Source organism: Odontesthes bonariensis, chromosome 9, assembly GCF_027942865.1.
Source record: "Odontesthes bonariensis isolate fOdoBon6 chromosome 9, fOdoBon6.hap1, whole genome shotgun sequence".
NCBI classification, from domain to species: domain Eukaryota; kingdom Metazoa; phylum Chordata; class Actinopteri; order Atheriniformes; family Atherinopsidae; genus Odontesthes; species Odontesthes bonariensis.
In genome coordinates this window covers 17,933,158-17,958,611 of record NC_134514.1, presented here as the reverse complement: position 1 = coordinate 17,958,611, position 25,454 = coordinate 17,933,158, and the positions used below count along the sequence as shown (strand labels likewise).

The window sequence follows — 25,454 nt, the reverse complement described above, 5'->3', positions numbered from 1 at the left end:
GGTTGAGATTTGACTTGACTGTAGCAAATTGGTCCAGATTCTGGGCCGGTTGCACTTGTGTAAGTATGTTTGTTCGTATGTTATCAATCTTTTCTTTAAAAAAGGATGCAAATTCATTGCACTTTCTGACTGAGAGGAACTCGGAGGGCACTTGGAGTGGGGGATTTGTTAGTTTTTCAACAGTGCCAAATAGGACACGTGCATTATTAATATTTCTATTAATAACGTCAGAGAAAAAAGACTGTCTAGCTTTAGAAGTTTCTAGGTTGTATTTGGATAGCATGTGTTTATAGTTTTGATAGTGGACTTCAAGTTTGGATTTACGCCACCGTCTTTCAGCCCTCCTGCATTCTTGCTTTAGTAGTTTAATTGTTGGATTCAGTATCCAGGGTGCTTTTTGGTGGCCCAGTGTTTTGCATTTAACAGGGGCAAGAATATAAAGGATCCTAGTTTGTGTATACTCACACTACTTCTATGTATTAAGACTATTGCTCTGACCAAAATAAACAAAAGAATAGAACACATGAACACAAGTAGGAAACAGAGACTACAATAAGCAATTAATATAAACAGTTATTAGAATAATAAAATATCAGATATTCAAATCTAACATGTTGTTAGCCAACATGTGACGTTAGGTATCTGCTGGATTGTGTGCTGCAGCATAAGAAGCGATGTGAGATGGTTTGGAAGCTGCAGCAACATTAGATCTATTTCTTCTTAAGGAAGTTCATCCAACTATTTAATATAGAGAACAGATGAGTGTAGAATTTGTTATTTGTGATAAAGCATAAGCCCTATATATGGAAGGTTCATCTGTTGGAGTGATCATGAGGCAGCAATACATTACAGAATATCTCCATATTCCAGAACAGACTTCACAGTGATTTCACATCTGGAGAAACACACACATCCTTCAGTTCCACACATGCATAGTTTGGGTTTTAATTTCTGATGCAGATGCTGAAAATGAATCTGGAATCGGAGTCTATTGTCACGCTAATTCACTCATTAAAGGACTCAGCATGAGTAAAGGGGAGCCATTTAAGATCTCAGCAGCAGGATAGTCGGTCAGCAGTGGAGGTGGAGAATACTGTTCTGCATTTAGAACTAGTCTGTGATTAAGGACTGTTAATTGAAAATCAAAGGTAGAGTGAAAACAAAGCAGCGTCAGTGCTGGGTTGGGAAACGGGGAATACATCATTGTAACATCAGCACTGACTTTGGTTGGAGGTCTGTTTTTAATTTGTTATGACTGCAGGTTAAATGTAGTAGTGTGATTACAAAACCCTCTTCAATGTGTTTCATTGCTTGTTATGTCACACAATACTGACGGTATTTGTCATTACAGATAATGCATTCATATTCACAAAGAATGTGTACATGACTGCTAATTCTATTGCATCAATGATCAAAAATTCTGTAAGTAAACGCTTTCTTTTTATTATTATAATTTTCTTTTGGTAAAGCATGGAGGGTATTTTGGGGATTATTGGGGTCCACTTGCAATGCAATCCACCTCGTTATTTAATTTCGTTTTTCACATCTTGCATTTGTCCACAAAATCTATCCAAGACCTTGGTATGAATCTGTTCCCAGAGTATTAGTAAATTTAGTACACTATTTCATATATCATGACTCTTATCTTCGGAACTTGAGAAAAAAAAAAATCATTTTTCATGTTGAGAGGCACAAAGTTGAAAGTGCAACAGGAATCATTTAAACATAAGGGGTCTCCCATGCTTGTGACATTAAAGGAAGCAAAACTCCATGCAATGGAAAAAACAGATGTAACCCCGCCTTGAATTTCCACAGTTCTTTACAGTCGCCGCGTCTCCTGCCTCCATCAGTACCGAAGGTAACTCCGCTACGTGCGTAAAGCTTCTGGACAAGATACAGTTTCAGCTTCTGCTTTACGTCTTTACTGCTCGAAACAGAAGAAAATAGTCCTCAATTTTATTTTTCTTAAGAAAACCGAAAAAGACTGAATTGTTTTACGAGTATTTTTTATATATATATATATTGGCTCCCAGTCGTGCGTTTTTCGTACCAGCTTGAACAAATGCCTCGGACCCGAGCTGTCGCACCGACGCGGTTATTTCATAAAAAGTAAACAATGTGCAAAGCAAATAAAGGATATAGTGGGAGCTAACTGTGGATGGTCTTGGATTTAATAGTTGGTGACTGTAAAAAAAAAAAGATTCAGTCAAACTTATGGCGTGAAGGTAAGAGTTATTTTTTTCTTTTAGTGTAATGTTCCTAACTTGACAAAAAAACAAAATGATCTATCCTTTTAACTTCAATCAGTTTGCAGCTGACAAAATATGCTGTTCCTCAAAGCTTTGTATGGACTATATGAGTGAGATGCTCGTTTCTGTGAGAGTCTTTGCGCGACTGAGCGCACAAGAGCTGTGCGTGCTCGAGCTTAAAGGAGGGATTTGTTTGTATGTTAGCACCGGTTCCATTATTGATCCTTGGATGTGATTCAAAACAGCTGGAAGCAAACATTTAGGCAACTCTTCGTCGTAATCCGGCTCAGGTAGAGTACTCTGAGCGTGTGAGGATACGACCTTCCCCACCCAATTTCAGATGTGTTTGTGCTTTCCAACTGGCAATCACTGCTTGACTCTCCGGAGGCAGCGAGTCCTCAACCCAGTGCTTCGTGCTGATCCAGCTTCACAGCCTTCCCTAACACTGGCTGAGCCAGGGCTTTTGTAACAACTTAAAAAGAGCAGGCAAATAAATGCGAATGAAAAATGGTATAATTTAGCGCAGCTCCGCTGATTAACCTGTGTGTTTTCCAACACAATAACAGTTTATGGAGACCTTTTCATCATTCATTACTTTTTATTTTCCTGAAAATACGATGCTGCAGCAGCTTATACCATAGTCCTCATCATTTATTCAGCATGTCCTCACTTTACTCAAGATTTACATGTCTTTTTAAAGGATCTTTATGCAACATCGTGCTTACTATGTGCCAACTATTTCCTAAATAATAGACGACAGAGAATATTGATTTGCTGATATTTCCCAAAAATAATTTTCCAAGCCAGTACAAATAAGGAGAAAGGGATAGAAAATACAGAAAATATCAACGAACCCACTTATAACCAGAAACCACTTTGACACTTGGTCAGCAGCTTGTCTTTAAGCTGCAGCAATATGGAGTCAGAAAGGTCAGTAGGCAATAACACCTGCCTGACAAACTTATTCAGTAAAAACAACGTTGTCAGACTTTTTTTCACAAGATAATTTGGTCAGCCGTGCTTGGACAGAATTACCTTTCTTAATAAAAGGAATTGATCTGCTAATCTCTTGTAAAAGCATTTTGAGTTAAATACCTGGGGATCAGTTGAAACTAGATACTGCATCTATCAGGACACAGTGTCCGGACACATTTTGAATTCTACACCTCGTTTCTCTGATCAGTAGCACCAGAGCTCCCTGGTGCAGTGCTTGTCAGGACTCGAATGCCTTGAGGAACTGTCCATACAAAAAAAAAAAAAGAAAGGGAAGTAGAAAAGATAATAAATGTTCCTAACAATGATTATTTGATTTGTTATGGAAAACGATAAATAAACAGGGAGTTGAATTACCTCACACAAAGCTCAAGCTCTGCTACTGCTTCATACTGAGTGAAGGTGTCAGACAGGAGGATATTTACATAAAGGTCGCACACAGACTAGGGATAAGATAAATTATTTGCACAGTTGCTGAGGGGGTTAGAGCCAAACCACTTGATGCCGCTGGTCGGTCAATACAAACATTCAAATTCAACACACTGCTCCTATGAGAATTATACAGAATCAACAGAAAAAGACTGTCGCAGTTTGTACATACTGACTTCAATAACAAACCCAAACAAAATTATTTGTTTAGGAAGTTCTACTGCTTGAAGCACTCTGTGATATCTCAACCTCATTATTAAAACAGATGCATTCAGAAGGTGTCACCAGAGACATATCACATCTCCTGTGGTCAGGATTGTACAAGTGTAAACATAAACAATACAGTATGACTTTTAATTAAATGTGTCCTGCCAATTTTCTAAAACACCATTTTAGCAGATAAAATTCTTATAAAGCTGACCTGGCGTCTAGACAAAATTTAGTCCGGAACCTTAGTTTTCATTTTCAATTTCTAGGTGACGTTATCATCGGGTGCAGAACAAAATGCTTGTGGACACGATTTGATAGACTTGCAACAAATCAGAGTAACACAGTGCTGAATAATATGCCTCATGAGTGCTCCTATGTCCAGTGTTATCACACCACCCCCACCCCCAGTGTTAGGTAAACCGCTGTGATTGCCTGGCCAGCACAAAGGGAAGTCTGCTTGAACTGAATGAGGACCAGATGCTTTCTGCCAAAGCGAATTGAACATTTACTCTCAGATTTGTCTGTTTATCAAACAAACAGAAAGCTGAATAGGATACAATAGCCTATTTTCTCTCCAAAGGTGTGATATACTGTTATTTTGATGTGATCACTTTGAGAGCTGTATGGCATCAGCTTTCACTACAATGTGCCAGCATAAACAGCATCTTTTATGTCGTTACTAAACATGGTGGAGGGTGTGAGGCAGCGTATTAAACCAAACTCTGACCTTTCATTTTTCACTAAACCTGACCAAGTAAACTTGGTTCCAAAACTAGTTCACTCCGAGAAAATGAGAAGAGCAAGAGAGTCATAAAATGATTTTCTCAAAGCAGTCCTGAACTTGGCTCTCAATGCTGTGATTTTTCACCTTCTCTCACTCAGTCACCTTTGGTCCTCAACGTTTGCTCATACATTAAGTTATTACACCGGAATGATGTTTGCTGGGTTTTACGTCTGTGTCAAAAGCTGCTTTCAGTGTAGGTCTCAAGTGGGAAGTCACAACTCAAAACCTGGCCCTTTTTTAACCCTTGTGTATTCCTTGAACAAAGTGAAAAGATAACTTGGCACTGATGGCAAAGGACACATTGTGCATATCTCAGAGACAACATGGACTTTGACAAAACAACAATCTGTGACTCACTGGGAATGAGAACAGGTTGCTGTACAATAAATAAAGCAGTTTTATTTCATTCTCTGTGAACTAGTACATATTAGATCTATTTTAGACATATATCCAATATTTAACTCAGAGGTGTGAACATGCTTTAGTCCTAGAACACTGCACATTTTGGAAAATAAATAAACTGGAGAATTATGTTATTAATAATTATTAATCAAGTGTCACACACGCTGATGCTGTTAAAAAGGTGTTTTGATAATGAGAAAATGATGTGCTATAGTCATGCCTTCACAACATTTCAATCGTGTTAATTTCAATGTTCAGAAGCCCTTTCTAATGATCAGTCCAGAATGTTAAAACATATATGAAACTATGAAACTACTACAAAGCAGTAGTTGTGTTGTGTCAATGCAACCCAAAAGAAACAAAAATGGTCAGATTTAAAATGAATTAAAAAGCAGTGTTCAGGAGTTATTTTTAGTTACCTTTGCATGTGGTTCTGCCTAAAACATGCATTAGTAAAATTGAAACATAGATTGTCTCAATTTTCATCCAGTTTAATGGATGTTAAGAATGGATTTCAAAGTGTAGATAGAATGCTGTGAACACTAACAGTGGAATTCTGTATCTCAGTGGTTTCGCATGAGGCTAATGTGACACCTACCATCTTCAGCGCAGCTGCCTTTTTTTTCCTTCTTTTTTTTAGGCCTTATAGCATAACATGATGGTTATGTGGCCCTACCATGTTATGACAAGTACAGCATTTATTTTATTGGATTCTGTGAATGTATCTAACTGGGCTACACACTCTGTCTCCCGAAGCCTGTTCTCCAGCATGCCAAATACATCAGCACTCTAGGGACCATCATGGATCAGGATGGAAGAGCCAATTAGGTCCTGAAGACAGTAGGCGATCTATTATGAGCTAGTTATGCTCCAGGTTGCAGTCATATGCTGAGAAAATGATGTCACCTGGTTGCTCTGTTCATGGAATATTTCATATTGATCCTGTTAGTATATACAAACAATATAGTGCATTATGAGTGTTTGGGTATAGTGTTTTCTTACACTGAGCAACTCTGTTGTCTGTTTTTATCCTTTATCAAATATATAGAATTTTTTAACCCTTATTTTGCATATTTGCAAACACACATACATATATGTATATATATTTATTGCCCACAGTAGTTGGAAAGTTACAAATACACACACCTGCTAAAGTTACTGCCTTGCCATTAGAATATAACAATTACTTATACAGACCCAAAGCTCTGCTTGTCAAGTTTTGGGGTTGGGATGGTGAAGGTAGGACACGGATGCGGACTTCAAAGAGAAAACTGGATTTATTCACAGAAAAACAAAGTACAACAAAAAGCCGGATTCAAAAACGTAGCTGAGAAAAATAAACAAAAGGACTTGGCATGGCATGGGAAAAATAAATACTTAGCTTGGTCACAAAGAACATGAATAGCAGGTAACGAAGACAAGGCTTGGCTAGACAAACAGGGCAAAGATCCAGCGACAAGACAAGGGAAACAGGAAACTAAATAGGGAGTGAGTGATTGGGTGCAGCTGGTGGGGAATGAACAGGTGAGGGGAATGAACTAATTAACTGAGTGAGGGAAGTGAGGGGAAAAACAATGGCAAAACACATGACAGACTAAAAACCAAAACGTGACTTAAAACATGATAACTAAAAACATAATCCCATGGGCGTGACACTGCTGAAGAAAAATGCATATTCACACCTTTCTAATTTTAAAAACAACCCATTGGTCTTGGTTTTTTTGAAGCATGAAGGCAGTTAAAACTCGAGGTGCATAAAAAGTAATAACTTGACTTTATAGCTCACTGATCCACTGCTGGCGTAAACACTCATACACCCAATATTCCCCTGAGAGGTTTGAAAGTGCTACAGTTAGGATGCACTTTCAGTAGATATCGGGCATGCACTTCTAAAACAACATGTGCACTGAACACAAACACGCAATGAACATCACTGGACAGAGAAAGTCCTAATTGGCTGTAGCTTCTTTAGGGTTAGATCAGAGGTAGATGCCTCAAAAACTTTTTCCACCTCTGGGGAATTCATTCAGTGAACAACGTGGTCCAATAGGAGAAGATACGCTGTAGCAATTGACAGGATGACTATTAAGCAGAGGCAAAGAAATAAGGATTAATAGCAAAGGTAAGAAGAAAGAGCAGAGTTTCCCAGGAGACAAGAAATTTCTTCCCAGTTATCTTGCTGTGTGGTTTGTTTGCTCTGAATACCCTGAAACAGGAATACACGATTCACTCCGGGGTATCTCTCTGTGGACTTTAATTTAATAGCACTAGTTCCAGATCATTCCAACTCCAGCAGATGGTGCCTGACACACACAGTCCCTCAAGATGATGTTTAAAGAAAAATTATTGACACGATCTGCTCAAAAGCTCCTCTCTGACTGTGTTTTAGCCTCTAAAAGGCCAAATATTAAAAGGTTAAAGTGAGATGATGTGGTGTGACGTGTCAGATTTCAGACCGTCATGACACGACTCATCCATCACTTTGAACTATTTTTCTTTTCTTTTTTGTTTGGTGCAAAGTTATAAAAACACAGTCGTTCCAGTAGCAGCTTCCTCGACATTTTCCCCAACAGCCTGTGAATGTTTTGTTTGAAAAATACAGCAAAAGTCTGTATAACCCTTTGGCCTTAGCTTTAATAAATTATTGTCCGATTAGATGCTTTCTTGTCAACATGTATGTCTAAATATAGCAAGGCCTTTAAAACAACATGAATCACAATAAAGGAGAAACATCTTCAAAACATTTGAGTTCATTGATCATACTTGGTTACGTAGGTAGTTGCAGTCTCTTTCAGAATAACCAAACTTAAGGTTTCATGTTTGCCACAAATGAAACTCATTGCCTTTTCTCTGTGGTATAGATTTCTTGGTTGCTTGCCAGATTAGCCTCCCACCCAGCATGAAAGAGCAGAAAAAAACAGGGTAACAGCTGGCTGCCAAAGAAGGTGATCCAGTATTAAGAGTCTTGATCTTTTATTCACAAACTTATTGCAGCACTTATAAGAAATATTCACACGAAACATAAAAATACTGTTGATACTGTGCTTACATCACTAGAAACATTATGTTATTTTGACTGTTTTCTCTATGTCCCGTCACGGACTGGCGACCTGGTGTGCCCTGGCTTTCGCCCATTGATGGCTGGGGTGGGCTCCAGCCCCCCTGTGACCCTAAATTGGATTAAGCAGGTATAAAAAATGGCTGGGTGGATGTTATCTCTGTTAATGTGTAGAACTACAATTTTAGTGTGAGATTGTCTGCCCCAGAGAAGACACCTCAGATTGTTTGTACCACCAGTTATTACAAACAAAAGTTCTGTTTATCTTTAGCAGGTGTAAAATCTTAAAATCACTACTATTTTCAAGGCTCCAAAGAAATAAGATGCCTTTGTTTTCCTTTGCTAATCGTGCTTACACCCTACACAACAAGAAACTGAGACAAATGTGATGTTGCCCAACTAGAATAAAAATGCTTATCAGGAAATAGGACAGGTTGGATATTTACATTATACTGTGGATTATCACAACAGAGAACCAAATTTTAGTCATGTCTGACCCAATTTGGTCCAATTTTCCCTTTCTGATTTCCCTGTCAGTCTTGGTTAGGGTATGAAAGGCATAAGAATGCATGGTTAAGGTTACATATTTATTACTTTTGTGAGACGGAGCTGGAAATAAACTCTCTTACACTGGGTAAACAGAGTGGGAAAAGTGAGGTTTAACCCTAACCATTTTCTTAGTTTTGCTTTATTTTGATTCTTATTTATTCCTAAATCTAAATTAACTATGCGTGAAAGTTGATGTAATCATCAATTGAAACCCAAACTTAAAACAAGACAAAAGTATCATGTAAAGATCCATCCCTCAAGTCTGCTGCTTCCAGCTACTGGACCAACACGACCCCTTTCCCTGCCATGTCCTGTTTTTGAAAGTGTAAACTGCGAAAGGTTTTGCAGCCCAGTTTGAGGTTACAACCCCCAATGTTCCTTTTACCACTGGGAGCATTTTGAGTTTCCCCATTGTTCCTTCAGCCCCTTTTTGACTACTTCTTGATTCTCTCATATTCTTTCTTTCTATTGTCAGAGTCAGCTTGGATTGCCACTTCAATTACAACTGTCTTCTTCTGCTATTTGTCATCCACCACTATATCTGGTTGGTTAGCCAGCAACTACTCGTCAGTCTGAAACGGTCCCACAGGATTTTACCTCTGTTGTTTTCAGCCAATTTGTGTTTTGTCCTGTTGGGACTTGTGGGCTTCAAGCTGGTACTTGGCACACGTATACCTACATACTATCCAAGTCACTTGGTTATGCCTCTCAGTGTACTCTGTCCCAGCTTTCATCTTACACCCTGCTGCTATGTGCTGGAATTGCCTCAGGGGCATCTTTTCACAGGCTGAACCTTGGGCAGTATCTGCTGTGGTGGACCCCCACCTCTATGATTTGGTGCTAAGGGCCTGCTCTTGTGCTGTTATGTTAGGAGATAGGAGATTCTGTCATGTCCTCTATGTCAACTCGTGTTTGTTGCAGTTCAAGTCCCACCGATCAACAGTAAAAATGTTGTTTAAAATCTGATTTTACTAAGACTGCTTACACTGTGGCCAGTTCAGAAAAAAATCCAGTAGAGGACAACCATCTTTAATTTTTTATAACTAAACGTTACTATTACTATTTACGTTTTTTTTTTCACAGGCACCACCATTTGTAAACAGCGATATTGACAGAGACAGTAAACCATTTAATTTTTAAGATGTATCGAATATTTGAAACATCTCCATGGTTTAGACATCGGCTGATATTACAGACTCAGGCTGCCTCTAATATTAACTTACTTATCTTTGACATTTGTTTTGATTATACTGAGGTTTGCCACTTAATCCTCCATAGTCCACAATATTGATGAAAGCGGACAGCTTTGCTACAAATGCCACAGTCGGCTGCAGTTTAATTAAGGAACAAGAAAAGTCATCGGAATTTTCATCATTGTGAGGAATGGGTACTGAAGGTTTAGTGATGTGACAGATGAACCTCTTGGTTTGGTCAAAGTTTACCATCAAATGACCTAAACAGGCTGTATTTCTGTGCTAAAGGATGTGTTTATATATATATATATATTTATATATATATATTGCTACTACAGCTATGATGGAGAATTACAAGAAGAGGTATCTCAGTTTCTGTACTTTTGATTTTGAGCTTATAATTGCTTATGCAAACAGCATACTCGCTTGACTACACCTCTGGTTCCATGATAACCAGCACCATCAGGTTACTGTTGGAATACAGGCAGGATTATAAACTGCCTGAGATGACTGTGAATTGAGCTTACACAGTTGTTGCAGACAGACCCAGCAAGGCCTATAGTAGTACTTAATTTAGTAGAGGTTTAAGAGCCTCTGCTGAGCAGACAAGGTGCATCATAAGGTAACAGAGCAACAGTGTGCGTAGATTCACTTGTTCACACAGCTGCATCCTTTGCAGCCTGTTTTTCTTTGTGTTTCATGGTGTGCAATGGAAAGATGACAAGGGATTTATTTATGTGTATATGTGTGAGAGTGTATGTGTGTGTATGTGCACGATGCACCCTCACAAGAGACAAAACCAGTTGTTAGGTCGGAACATCTTCACAACCTAATGAGGTCGATGGAGGCTTGTTGCCAGCCTCCCTGTCCTCTTCTTCCAGTGGGTGGATGCCCTACCATTTTGACCCTTTTGGCATGATTTGAGTTAGTAATGGCTTAAATCACTGTTAAAATAACCTTTATGTCCTAATGTATAACCTATATTGATGCATAGTGGAAGTTAACACCCTTAAGTCTTTTGACTGGGATTGAATCATCAGTGCCCTTTATCTAATCCCTTATAGCTCTCTTTCCGTCATTCAGTGCCAATTGTCTTGATCCTTCCTTGATGGGTTTTAATCTATAACATATTTTTTTATTGTATTCAAACAGTATCTCCAAAGTGAGATCCCCCCTGTCAGTGTTAAATATAATACATATAATGACATTTCCTGTTACTGAGATCGTTCTAGATATTTTTCAAATGACCAAAATTGACCTCAATTATAAGTTTCTTTATACATTATTTACAATAATGTTTTAAATTGTATGAAGGCTTTTTACATTTGTGGGGAAATATGTAGATAAAGGAAACCCACTTAAACAGACAGGGCTGGAATATTATACTTGGTAATGTATTTCTGAAGGAAAATGAAAATAAATAAGTGGTACAAATATTAAAATTATTTCTTTAAGTTGTGTTATGCTCACATGCAGCAACATGCTTTAACTTCTGTTAACTGTTAATGAATGCTACATATGGGCTTGGAGTTACTAAGTCCAAAATCTGCAGTGTACAGTAGTTGGGTTTATTCTCATGAGGTGATCAATTTGGGCCTTTCCACAACATTTCTATAGGAATAAGCTTAAGTCTTTGACTGGGCCATTCCAAAAACTTTCATTTCATTCTTCTTTAACCATGAGTTTATGAAGGGAATTGAATGCTTAGATTAGTTGTGTAACCCACTTTTTCTTCAGATATCAAAACACATTCCTTTAGAATTCACTTGTATTATTTAGAATTCATTATGCCATTGATGATTACAAGACCTCCTGCCCATATAGAGCAAAATAAACCTAAACCACGATACTACCACCACCATGGTTAACAATTCATTTCAGTTCAATTAATTTATTTAAGCACCAGTCATATAAATTGTAACATGACGTGCTTTACATAAAAACAATTTGAACAGATTAAAAACACAGGTCTTTACACACTCAAATAATTGACTTAAAGGGACACTGTGTAATATATTAAGTCATTTATTAGCTCAAATCAACATATTCATTTATAAATTAGTCCTCATTGGTGTAAAATTATCTCTGTCAACAATCTCACTTATCCTCCTGAGCGAAGAATCACTTATCTGTATCTACATAGAGCGGGCAAGCTCTATGGAGGCTGCCATGTCCTTCTGATCTATGAAAAACAACGAAGTGCCGAGAGGGACATAAAGCACTTCGAATCGCGTTTTCCCCAACGTCAGACCTGCAAGCGGAAATTATGTCATTTTGATGTCACGTTTGCACGCAGGTAAAAACAGAGCCAGTCTACGCCATTAGACATTCTCTGGTATAAACCTGCCTGAACCGCCTGCACTTTTGTTCGCAATGGAAGACCATAGTTATGCCACGCCACAGGAGAAGGGATCCTCTTCGCCATAAAAGCGAAAAAGAGAATCTTGACACATATCGCCTGCCGTAGTTCAACAAGTTAAAACGCACATTTGAAAACGCGAGGCGTTAGAGAGCAAATTCATTCGACTTTGCAAAATAAAATTGCACCACTAGATGGGGGAAGAAATTACACAGTGTCCCTTTAACAAATGTTAAAAAGCACCCCCGATCATCCTAATCTCTCGCTCACATGCACTCATGTACACACACACCCACACACAATAACAACACCCACCCCCTCCCCCATCCCATTTAACCTATAGTTTCTGTCTCTTCAACTGAATTAAAATATGAAAGTGAACATCTGGCCTGACGCTCATGTTGAACAGATGCGGAAAGGTTTGCATTTTCCTTTCTCCAAAAATCCATCCATCCATTTTCTATACGCACTTAATCCGTTGGTTGGGTTGCGGGGGGGGTGGAGCCTATCCCAGCGGGGCCTATCGTCATCGGGCGAGGGGTACACCCTGGACGAGTCGCCAGTCCATTAGAGGGCCACACAGAGACAAACGAGACGAACAACCAAACACACGCTCACACTCACTCCTAGGGACAATTTTAGAGACACCAATTAACCTAACATTCATGTTTTTAGAACAGTGGGAGGAAGCCGGAGTACCCGGAGAGAACTCTTTCTCCAAAAATATGAAACTGAAATCAAAATTTCAAATTTAGTTTTGTTATCGACAAAACATTCCTAAGTAATGTGTTCTTTTAGAAGAACAGCTTTCTCATTGCAGGCCTGACATTTACACTGTTTTTGTTTAGCCTTCTAATGATGGTAAATGTGGTTAACTTATTAGTTACTCAGCATGGTTACAGTTACAGATTATTCTCATTGATAGAGTTCTGTCTTCCCTTTTCTATGTTGACTATGTATTGGTCCTATGTCAGATATGCCACATTAAACTAAAGCACCTTTATGGATGTTGCAAGAAAAACCTCCATCATTATAAGTGCAGAGAGAAAGGCTGCATAATTGCAATGGCAAGATAATGACATAGTAATTGCTGCTCTGAATGAGCAGGTTTATTCTGAGCGCAGCAAAAGTCATAGCAAGCACCACCTACACAGCCCATAGACAGTGGATTCACATTTTCGACGACTTGCATCCTCACCCGTTCACCAAGAAAAGGGAGCTATTTTCAAACGATGGAATTCACAAGATAGTCATCGACTTTGCCAGCATCAGTCATTCTGACCTGGCAACTAAGAGGGTTGTGGCTGATAGAAAACTAATTAGGATGAAGGCTATCTCAGGGTGAAATCAAACACAGTATTGACACCTTGATAGCAGTTTGAGGTTAAGCTTCCGCTTTGTAAAGGCTGATATATATCAGAAAAAGATTTAATGATGCTGAGGACTTGCAAAACTATAGATGTCTTGTATACCCAAAACTGCCAGTAAACAATTCTATGAGAAAAATATGAATGGATATTTCACAAAATGACTTCAGTAAAGACAGTTTTCCAGATAAATCATCCACGAATTAGATTTATGATCCATTATTTATACACAGTGTCAGTTGGTTTCTGTTGGAATATCACTATTTGAAAAAGATTTATAGAGATCATTTCAAACAATCCCCAAATGACAAAAGACCAAATTGCTGATTGAAGGGGCCTTATTGTAAGATCATCAGTGCAGTTTACTGCATGGTTTGACAAACTGTTAGCAGATGATTGGATGAAGTTAGTATTCAGCTGCATCGAGGAAACTCATTAGGTTTGTTCTGCCTGGTGCCTGTTCACAAGCCACTAAAAATCTAGTGCATAATCGCAATCAGAGAAGTATTTATTTGAATAAAGAGCATGAAGACTGCTGCCTAGAAATGCTGATGGGTGTATTATTTTGTAATGACAACAAATATTAGGTGCATTGATATGTCTACAGGAAAAACAAAACAGGTGATTACGTATTTATGAGGAAATTATAAAATGATTACTTAGGGTAAAAACCTGTTTTGCTTCTCTGTAATTGAATAATTACATCTTGTGATTATTTTACAAGTGCCCCATTATTATGGACTACTATGCAGGCAGCAATCTCAAATGATAACACGGGAGCTATAGCAAATGATGCTCTTATATTCATATGACTGATGATTTGATACGATGATTTGGAGTTTTAGTCTATTCATTCTTATCTGTATTATTTAGAGTTTTTGGAATGAAACTTTTTTTGGAATGAAATTGTAGACTTTATCTGATGAAAGAAAGAAAACAGCCACACTTAACATGGAAGACATGCCATAACTGGGTATGAGACAAGCATCGCCATTTGTGCCTGTCAGTTTTTTCTTTCTTTCTTTCTTTCTTTCTTTCTTTCTTTCTTTCTTTCTTTCTTTCTTTTTTCCTTTTTTTTTTTTTGTTTTAGCTCGGCAGGTAGCTCACCGGTCTACAGAGAAAAGCCTTGTCATTACTGTGGAAATCCAGCACAGCCTGATAATGCCTCCTGCTCTCATAGATCAGTGCTGGGGTCGATGGGGAATAAGATGTGGTAAGATGTGAGACGGATTGTGAGTAGAAAGAGAGGTCTGGCTATTTAAGGATTACATAGTGAAACGGTCAACTGCTCACAATTCAGGGTCATGTGGTTGGCTATAGTGCCATTTAATCTATTTAATGATGAAAAGTTAATACACTCCGTCCTGCTGATCCAGCTTTTTGATAATGGTAAACCTCCATATCTTACATATTGTTTAAATATTGTAGTTTCATTCAAAACCATGTAGTATGGAGTACCTTCTTACAAATACAGCTCTTAATTTGTCTGTAATACTGAATCTTTTGTGGGTTTCTGTGGACAGTAAAGGACACAAATTCAATTGAATTTGACCCAGCCATTCTGTCGAAATAATTTATCTTAGAGCATCACCTTGTTTCTGTCATCAGCCACGAGCTGGCTTTAACTGTTAATCCCGCATCCATAATTCAGACTCTGTCTTAATGCACAGTAACACATTTCTTTCCCAGACTTTATGCCGCAGCAAGCTCAATTCGATAATAATGAATGCCACATTAAAGTGTCAATCCTCAGCTTTAATCTGAAGAGGTTTAACTGTGTGGGTGATGGAGCCCTTTCAACACATTGTGCCTAAATGACAAGGATTCAAAAGTGCTGCAGCACTTGGCAACCGAATGGCTTTTTGGGCAGCTGTGTGTTTTTTCAACATTCATTGATCTGTGCAGGAGCCCACATGTGCCTCAGAGGTGATTGAAATTTGAGTTTGCCATTTGGACTGAAATGGACTTGTCTGTCGATATGAATAGTAAAGAGATGAGCATGCAAGCGGGAACGAGAGGTATAAATCAACAGTTTTCTTCATTTAGAAAATAACAAAACACACAATTCAATTAGACAGTGGAATAAGACCGTAAAGCAAGTCTTCTTTTAATGACGGGAGATGAGTCGTATTTGAGCTAATCTGCACATAACACTGAGAGAACTCACCTGCTCAAAAACATCATATAGCCTAGGATGTTAAAAACCTCAATCTTATACGCTTGTTTGTATTTAATCTTTATTCCAACTCACATTAGAACTGAGGCAGGGTATGTTTCTGTAGTGTCAAACAATCTATTTCAAAAGGTGTATCGAAAATGCTTATGATTTGACTGTCTTCATATCTTATCTTCATAAGAGGTCAAACTTTATTGAAATGGAAATATTTTTTGTATTAAAGTTATTTCCTGTTATTTCCGTGTCTGTGCACAGACACGTCTCACTTAGAAAATTATTTTGTATCTTATTAAATAGAAAAAATTAGATGTTTTGATATGGTGTCGAGCCAAAATGATCCGGACCTTATCCATATGCCGACACGGCAGTTTTATTCTCCTTGGTAGAAAACCTGATGTCACAGTTGTGAGATCACACCATGATTTTTGTCTTTTGTAGAGGGGGCAGGAGCTGTCACCCAGTAAGCCAGAAAAAGCAGATGAAATACTAATTGGTCAATTAAATTCAGATTGGTTTAATTAGTTTTTACACCAATTTACAATAGAGGTCATCTCAAGGTACTTTGCAAAGAAAGAAAATGAGTTTGATACAAATCCACTCAAATACAATCCCAGTCATCCCAAATCAATACAATGTAATTCAGTCAAACTCGGTCCTATACAGCTTAATGCAATTCAATATCAATGTAAGGCCAGTTTGTATGAAGTAACTTAACAAAGTAAACTGAAAGATCTTCACCTTCATTCAAGTAAACTGATTTAGCCCCTTCTCCTTAGCATACATGGGGCAGGTGTTCCCATATCATGCTGCTTTTTGCAAATGATTGTATATTTCTGATGTTCCATGAATATGTCACACATTGTAAGCTAAAAAAATACCACGCAGATGGTTCAGGCTGTCAAACCTGTCTACAAAGGCTGTTTCAGTATATATAGCTCTATATTCTAATGAAGCCTCTACCAGTCACGCCCCTCTCAGGATAAGTTAAGTGATGGACAGAGAAGAGGAGTTGACAAAGACATGTCTAAGAATTTGTCCACTTTGAATTCTGAGTTATCGGTTTGCATTGTCCACATCTTCAGCACAATCCTTTTGAATGTATTTGTGTTTTGGTAAAAAAAATGTCACTGTTCTGAAATCAGTATTTTTTTTATTGTTGCAGAGCAGTAGCTTGGAAAATGACTCGTTTGTAAATTAAGTGGTGAGGAGTAGTTCCAATAGGCTTTTTTCGCCATTAAATTCGGCTGAACGAAGGCATTTGTGAGCACTGTAGCAAGTAGATGTAGAGGGCAGACAAAAAGCCAGCTAAGCTTTTGTTGCACAGAAGCACAACAGGCGACATGAAAACACAGCAGCCTATCAACATGGCATGAATGGAATATTTTCAAATTATGTCATCACCACTAATCTTGCGTGGGAGTTACTAATGCCACAACATTGGTCAGTTTATGTTTTTTCTAAAGTGTGACTTTGGGGCTTTAATGGACACTTCAACTGATGTATTCAAACACCAGAGGAACACAGCAACTCAAACAGTCAAGCAACCAAGACCGCAATAGACCGTCAGGTGGCTGGGAGAGCAATAGCATCACTTGGTTTGAATATTTTCTAAGGGATTGCTTTTTAGATGGCTAAAATAAGTTTTCTTCCCATGACAGTAGTAAGGTATGACTCATGGTGACAACTTATGTTCAACTTGTGTTCACCATATGGCAACTATAACGCCAAGACCTAACCACCACAGTGATTAAAAAGAAAAGGGAAGTTTTAGGCTAAGTAAGTATAGGAAGCACTGGATTGGACAATGAACAAACATGAGGATTCTGGTTGGCAGACATGTGTTTAATCTCACAAAAAAAAAAAACCTCTGCCTTCCAAACATGGATTGTTTTGTTTTTCAGCTGATGTTACTCATCTCACAAAGGCTTCATCAAATATTATGAGACTGTGTGGAGTTATTTTTTGCTTCCACATGTACAAAAGAACAAAAGCAGAAAACCAGACAGATCTTTACAACCTTTCCATCATTCTGTCAGCTAGACCAAAACAAAAGCCAATAAAAAAGTGGCATTTTGATTTAGATTGGGCTTTGAAATAGTTTATGTATGTTACTGTTTGACAGTCGCAAAATTGATTTTTCTATATTCAATCAGTGCATGTAGATGTATTTTGTGAGGACTTGTTTGGACCATTATATTTGTGTGTATGCTGATGTACGTACAGGTAAACAATTATTTAAAGAGGAAAGGCGCATCTCAGGCTGAACGTTTCATTTTGCTTTTCGGTTTACTTGTACTGCCAGCATTGATATCCAGTTCACAAACACGCAATGCCAGAAATGTCCTACAGCTGAAGTGAAATCACACTTTATACTTTTAATGGTAATAAGCCATGCAACTGGTGCAACACTTTTCATATAATTTCATCAGCAACTTGACTCCATTTGTATTCTTGCTCTTACATTTTGTTTATTTTTGTAGCTGTCATGTGGTTCCCACCACAGTCTCTATCTCTGAAGTAAAAGATGCTAGTAGCACCCTGGCCACTTTGGGTATCTGAGTTCATGTGTGCGACTTTTCTTACCAACAGCTTATTAACTGCTGTTGTTATTTACCCTCCACGGGACACACAGAAGCGTGTGAGCTAAGAGGATAATAATACTGAGGATTGCAGTACCTCTGATGGGGATCTCATGCTGCTTGTTGTGCCCTCAAATAGACAGGATTAAAAGAGAAGACACACATTTAAGAGTCAAACAAGAAGGAGTGCAAAGACAGTAATTGCCGCCGCACCTCAAAAGATTAAACCCTGTAATGGATGACGAAAATAACACGTTTTGGGACACAGATTTTCTTCCAGCCCCACTTTTTCTTTGTTCGAGAATCACAAAGCGATTATAATTGCTGAATAATAGACAGCAAAGGCTAAAGGTGTGTTTTGAAAGCAGGAAATCGTTTTCATGCAAAAATAATTACAGAGGAACTTGTATTGATCTGTAACACAATAAAGCCCTTGTAGATATGGAGTGGCCAATCTTTTCTTTGGGAAAGAAGACCTTCTATTTATTGTAACTATGACAGTATTGTTTTGATTTGAATGCTGTATTAATAGTAGTTATGATTTAATTAATTTTGCCTCTCAAACTCTCATCTGATCTCAGACAACTGACGGCAACAATCGGTATAAATAATGATGAAAGTGGTTTTAAGTGATATAGTATAAGCAGTAGTTGTCTTCTGTATAGAGTGAAAATAACTCACTCACTCAACTCAACTTTATTTATAAAGCCCTTTAAAACAGCCGTGGCTGAAACAAAGTGCTGTACATGAGTAACAACACGTAATATAAGGCATAAAACTTAAGAACAATGTAAAAACAATATTAAACAATAACAATATAATAATAAAAACAATAAAAACAATAATAGAAACAGAGTCTCATGCTGGGTTAAAAGCCAGGGAATAAAAATGGGTTTTAAGACGAGTTTTAAAAATGGACAGTGAAGGGGCTCGTCTTATTTGAAATGGGAGGTCGTTCCACAGTTTAGGACCGGCAGCGGAAAAGGCTCTGTCTCCTCTGAGCTTCTGTTTGGCCTTCGGTACCTCCAGGAGCAGCTGATCAGCTGACCTGAGGCACCGGGCAGGAGCATAAGGATGGAGCAGCTCAGAGAGGTAAGGCGGGGCGAGTCCATTTAAAGATTTAAAAACAAATAAAAGAATCAGGCAGCCAGTGGAGGGAGGCTAAAATGGGAGTAATGTGCTCCCTCTTACGTGTTCCAGTTAGGAGGTGAGCGGTAGCATTTTGGACTAACTGGAGACGTGCGAGGTAGGACTGGCTGACTCCAAGACATAGAGCATTGCAGTAATCCAGCCGAGATGTGATGAAGACGTGTATTACTGTTTCAAAGTTTGTGTGTGGGAGGAAGGGCTTCACCTTTGCCAGCTGCCTAAGATAAAAAAAGCTGGACTTCACTACTGCACAAATTTGCCGGTCCAATTTAAAATCACTGTCCAACTTAAAACCCAAGTTTGTGACTGTTGGCTTCCTGTATTTCACCAAGGGGCCCAAGTCAACAGGAGGGGATTTGCAAGAGCCACTGGGACCAAACACCATCACTTCTGTCTTATTCTCGTTGAATTTTAAAAAGTTTATGGTCATCCAGGCTTTTAATGTTTTCAAGACATAACAGAAGTGGTTCAAGAGAGAAAGCATCCTTCTTCTTTAGGGGTACATAGATTTGGCTGTCATCAGCATAGCAATGGAAAGAAATACCACAATATACAAAATAAGCCACAATTTCTATCGGGATGAATACTTTTAAGAATAAGAAGATGCTTTTTAATCAGTGAAATGCTCTATAAATCAGTACAATTTATATTTTGCAGCACAGCACTAAAGTCCAGGCGTCCGGATGCTTTACAATTTACAATTCCCTGTAAATTGTACCTGAGTTATCACTTTTGGAGCTTACCTTAGTGATTGCCCAGAGGAATCTAGTAACATGTTTTTGTTCATAAGATTCCAATTAGTTAAACCATGCAACAACTTGCTGTGTGGCTTTTTAGCCAATAAGCCATGTGGCCTACGAGTTTCTTTTCCTAAATCGTGTTTCAAGGCAATCAAAGTATAAACAGCGATAAACACTGAAGTCCCTCACTGTATTTGCATAAGTAACACAGAGGGCACAGGGAATTTTTTAAATCTACTCCAAACATCTTTAGGGACAAAAGTGAACTGTTTTCTTTTGCAATCAAATGTTCACTTCTCTTTGGTATTTTATCTTAATTCACCAGTTTAGGAGCCTTTTATTTAGCTGATGATAGTTCCGGCCCTCAGATTGTTTGCTATGATTCTGAGTCTTAGTTTCAAGAACCTGACTGACTGTTGTGAAACCTGTGTGATAAAGAAAAGAACTGCATTCATAGACTAAAAAGCACTGCATGAAGGCATCTGAATGAGTGAGTATGACTTCCATTGGAATAGAAAAGCACTATATAAACGCAGTTCATTTATCATTTGAACTGTCTAAACTAATTCCGAGGTCTTGATTCAGGCGAGCAGAACCCTGCTGTCAGATAATCTTTCCTCTACCTCACTCCTTAACTAGTATTTCTCATGATAAGAGAACAAAGAATCTGTGCAAGCAAATGTCTTGCTCAAAGTAAAACTAGAAAAGGATTGGGCAAATTGCCTTGAAAAAAGGCCAAATCAGACCGAGTTGTGGGTGGGAAACTGTGAGCACATTCCTGCGAGATGAAAGAAATCTTAGCACACTGCTTTGAGTTTCAGAAAAGGTGCAAAGTTTCTTCAGCTCACCAGAAATGCCTAATACCATAGTGGGAACATTACAAATGCTGGAACTATAGGACTGCCATGGTGTCACAGCAATAAATACTGGGGAATGCATTTTGCACGCACTAAGTTTGATGAAAATTGCTTTAGTTCAAGAAACTGACTCTGTTTACGGTTACTGACCTTGCCCTCTGATTTACCTGTCAAATGGACATCTGTCAATTCTCACCAGACACAGGTCACATAGGTCACATAAGAAAGAAATTTAAAGAATCTGAGATATTGAAGGTAATTAATAGAAAGCAGAGATTTTTGTTTGAAAGCAAACAGTAGCTTTCTGGTCAGCAGAGAGAACTATCTCAAATATTGTAACTAAGGAAGTGGAGTGGGCAAATAAATTGGATTAGACAGCACAGGGCATCTGCAGGGCACACACACAGACTGGTGCCCCAGAGTGATGCTTACACATCCGAAGGGGAACATGAGTCTCTCACTCTGATTTCCTTTCCTTTTTCTGTCCCTCCTTCTCACTTGATCCTCCTTCTTTTTCCTCTTTCACTGAGGCGTTCCAGGCTTCTACTGGTAACTTTTCTTTTTAATTGAGGCTAAAAACAAAAAAGGGAAAAAAATGTTGGTTTCATTCATTTGTATACTCACAAGGTAGACACCATATGGTTTCACATCGACAAGTCCTATCATTTGTAGTCAGGGCCAGATGAAGTGTGCGAACGTCTTTAAAGTATGAGTAATCTCATCAGTGCGGTGACATTCAAACGTACTGTGGGTTAGACGTATCAGGCCCCATTAAAAATTCCCTGCCTGTCCTTGGCAATGCCCCGATGAGCAGTGATTTTCAAGGACCTCTAAATAAAAATACCAGATGCTTATATTAGTCTGCAAAGGGCACAAAAGCAACCCTAGAAAAAAAATACCTGAAGGTTTTTGTGAATCTGATAAATTTGTTTTTCTAATGGTACAGTTGGAAGAAAAAAAACATAGTTTAACATGGATTTTCCTTTTTGTTTTTGGTTCACTTATAAAGGTTTGTATAAAACATACATGATTTAGACTAACACTTTATGTGGAAGGACCCTTGGCATTTATTTTCATAGTAACAAGTAACTATATCCATCAAATAATCAAGCTGAAAGAAAGGCACGTCTTGCTATCATTTAGAAGAATGCACAAAAGATATACCCGCCTATTTCACATTTCTACTTAAATACAATAAAGCTGAATAAATGTGCTTGGTTAGTTCCCCAAATAGATTATGAATTAAAATTTTTACTCTGTGAATCTGTGTCTTGCTAAATCAAGACATCAAAGTCAACACATAATTGTCTGTGCAAACACACACCAACAGCAGGGACACTTTTAGATTTAAAAGATAATTGTTGGATTTTATATAGATTAAGTAAGGTGCCGAGGTAAAATTAGCTGGGTGAGGACAGGGACTTGGAGAGAGTTACCGTCAGGATGAGCCACATTATTCTTGACAAGTATGAGGGGAAATGCTTGTGTGTCTGTGTATATATATATAATTTTTTTATCCTTAAAAGATGTAATACAGCACTATTACATCCGCAGCGGCAGGATTCATTACATGAGTAGAGCAAGTCTGAAAACAGAGCAATAAAGCAATACGTAGCTTGTAAGGACTGAGAGGTGCTCAGTACATTTGTGTGTGTGTGAATTGGTGGTGGTGTAAAAAGCACTCTCAGTCGTTAACTAGACTAGAAAAGCTTAAAAAAAATTACAGGTCCATTTATTTATTACTATAACCCAGAATCTTCTGGTACATATATGTCTCATATGGCATGTTAAGGTCTTAATACAGTTTTGTTCAAAAGCTCAGAAAAGCTGTTGCTGGGAGATATGAAATAAGGAAACTGTGTGGAATGACTGTCATGGAGTTATCGTAGGGTTTTCTTTGATGACACATGATGAATTGTGGCTGGTTCCTGACACAATTCCTGAGCTCGAAAACATCCTTTGCAAAGTAATTTATTTTTACTCTTCTCAGCTTAGTATGAAACGTTAAATGCGTGGCTGCGCTCATCATTTTGACAAAAGACATGTCGTCTAACAGGTTGGCTTTTTCTATCAGGCATTCCTAATTTGATCTGCCTGTCAAGAGAGAACAGTTCTGCTGTTTACTTCCCCCACTACCTTTACACATGACACTGACAGTATGGTTTACACTCCTATTGATTTTATTCCTTAATTTCTAGCTAACCTCGCTCTGACTTATTTTATTGCTTAATCCATTTATGTGGTAAAACTGGCAGAGATCAATGCTTTCTGATATTCTTTGTTTAGTGAGAGAGAATTGACTACTAATTCTTGATTGTTAATTTATTTAGAGTGTGTCACATTTACTAATAACTGGCTGTCTATCTTTGTACATGGCTGATTCGGGAAAAACAGTCTTCAGACAGACGCTAATTTGATATGAGTAGTAACTCAATACACAGTGATCAGTCTCAATCTTAAGTCTGCTGACAGGGGAAGTGAAATATATTGATGACGTCCTTGCGTGTTGGCATTCAGGAAGAGGTTGCTTTGACAGGTACCAACCACCAAAATAATGTACTAACCCCAACCCTGCCCTGCTTCATCACAAAAAAGCCTTGAGGAACAAGATAAGAGGTCCACCTCATTACCATGTTAAGGTGGCATCTCATCAGTCCCAGACTGATGCAGTTGCACAACAGCAATGGGTCCTGCAAAAAAAAGTCAATGGCCCCCACAAAGTCAGTCTCATATTACATGACGAGACAGATCTAAGACAGTGTAAATGTGCCAAACACCTCAAAAAACTTTTCACAAAGCCTGCTGATTAAAAGGCAAACGGTGGTCTCACCAATTGTTGACTTGATTTATGAATATTCTTATATTACAGAACTTGGATGCAGTGTAACAAATAAAAGCTTTTTGTGTCTAAAACATTTTACAGTACACGTTTGTAGGATCAGGGCTGCACAGTGGATAGCTCTGTTACCTAACAACTAGAAGGTTCCTGGTTCGAGTGGGGCCTTTCAGGAGTTTGTATTATCTCCCTGTACATGCATCAGCCAAAAACATGCACATCACATTGATGAATGATTCTAAATTGACCCGAGAAGTAAGTGTGAGTGTTCATGGTTGTTTGTCTCGTTTGTCTCTGTGATGGACTGGTGACCCATCCAAGGTGTCCCCCTCCTCTCACCTTTTAAATGAGCGCTGGGATAAGCTCAAGCTCCCTGGGAGCTCAGATAGCTGTTTTTTTGGCGATACATAACTGAACACTGAACATGGGAAACGACTGTTTCAGTAATTGCTGTTGTTTTGTGTCTGCTAGCTTGCACGTGAAGATGTAATACATACATACATGTAACACATGGATAGCACAACTGGAAAGCTTTGTTCCACTGGTCACAATATGTTGTAGTGAATACAAACTTTTATCAATGAGGTGACATGCCTGCAGCAACACCATGCATTTTAATTCTTATCATTTCCCTAAATCCATCTCTTCATGTTATTCTATTTCCTTTAAGTTATAAAGGTTCATTGTTCTTATGTGTGTCTACTATAAAGGAAGCCCATTATTGGGAGCAGCAGGGTATAAGAGATCAACAGACAAGCTGCTTCTGGTCAGCAATTACTGCAGGATTACAGATTATCTCAATGCAATATCCTGTTACATTCTTTTTTTTTCTGTTTGCAAACATTTAGTTTAATACAACATCATTGAAATGCTGCCTTCTCTCTTGCCTGTCTTGCAGGGACCACTCTTGGCCTACGTCACTCACAGCTAATGGATGTCTTTACCCAGTATGCCTACAATGACAGCTTCTACGATAATGGAACATGGAGCTTCAACGAAACAAAACCGGAGCAGAGGCACCCTTACAACTACTACGCCATGCTTCTTACTCTGCTCATCTTCGTCATCGTGTTTGGCAACGTGCTGGTGTGTATGGCTGTGTCCAGAGAAAAGGCTCTGCAGACGACCACAAACTACTTGATAGTGAGCCTGGCTGTCGCTGACCTTCTGGTTGCCACGTTGGTTATGCCATGGGTCGTTTATTTAGAGGTAAGATAGTAGAAGTGGACACATACAAAAGCTATTTCACTCACATGTCTTTAGATGTGAAAAGACATATAAAAAAAAGACAAATATGCTCTCAATATCTCTGTGTTTTCATAGCTGTTTTCTCTCTATGCATCACAGCTGTGGAAAAAAAGATAAAAAGATGATTGATATGATCTGCACACTTGAAGTATAACAACAACACTGCAACAACTATTCTTATCTAAACTGAAAATCATAAACGTGCATAGGATTTACATAGCAGGAGAGGCTTTGAAAGAACGTAAGAAAATGATTTACTTAAAAAACAGCGCTTTT

General features: G+C 38.4%; 1 protein-coding gene across 3 annotated transcripts in view; it reads left to right on the top strand.

Moving 5' to 3' along the window:
* Positions 1-1,837: 1,837 nt before the first annotated feature.
* The window catches only part of drd2a (dopamine receptor D2a), a 45,507-nt gene continuing 21,890 nt past the window's right edge, over positions 1,838-25,454 (top strand). For 2 of the 3 annotated variants that reach the window (XM_075473461.1, XM_075473460.1), the window contains exons 1-2: positions 1,838-2,225; positions 24,829-25,139. In XM_075473461.1, coding sequence (XP_075329576.1) covers positions 2,159-2,225; positions 24,829-25,139 — 378 coding nt within the window. In that variant the 5' untranslated portion in view covers positions 1,838-2,158. Of the gene's footprint in view, positions 2,226-8,165; positions 8,256-24,828; positions 25,140-25,454 lie in introns of those variants that run through there. The other variant, XM_075473462.1, reaches the window with a different exon arrangement.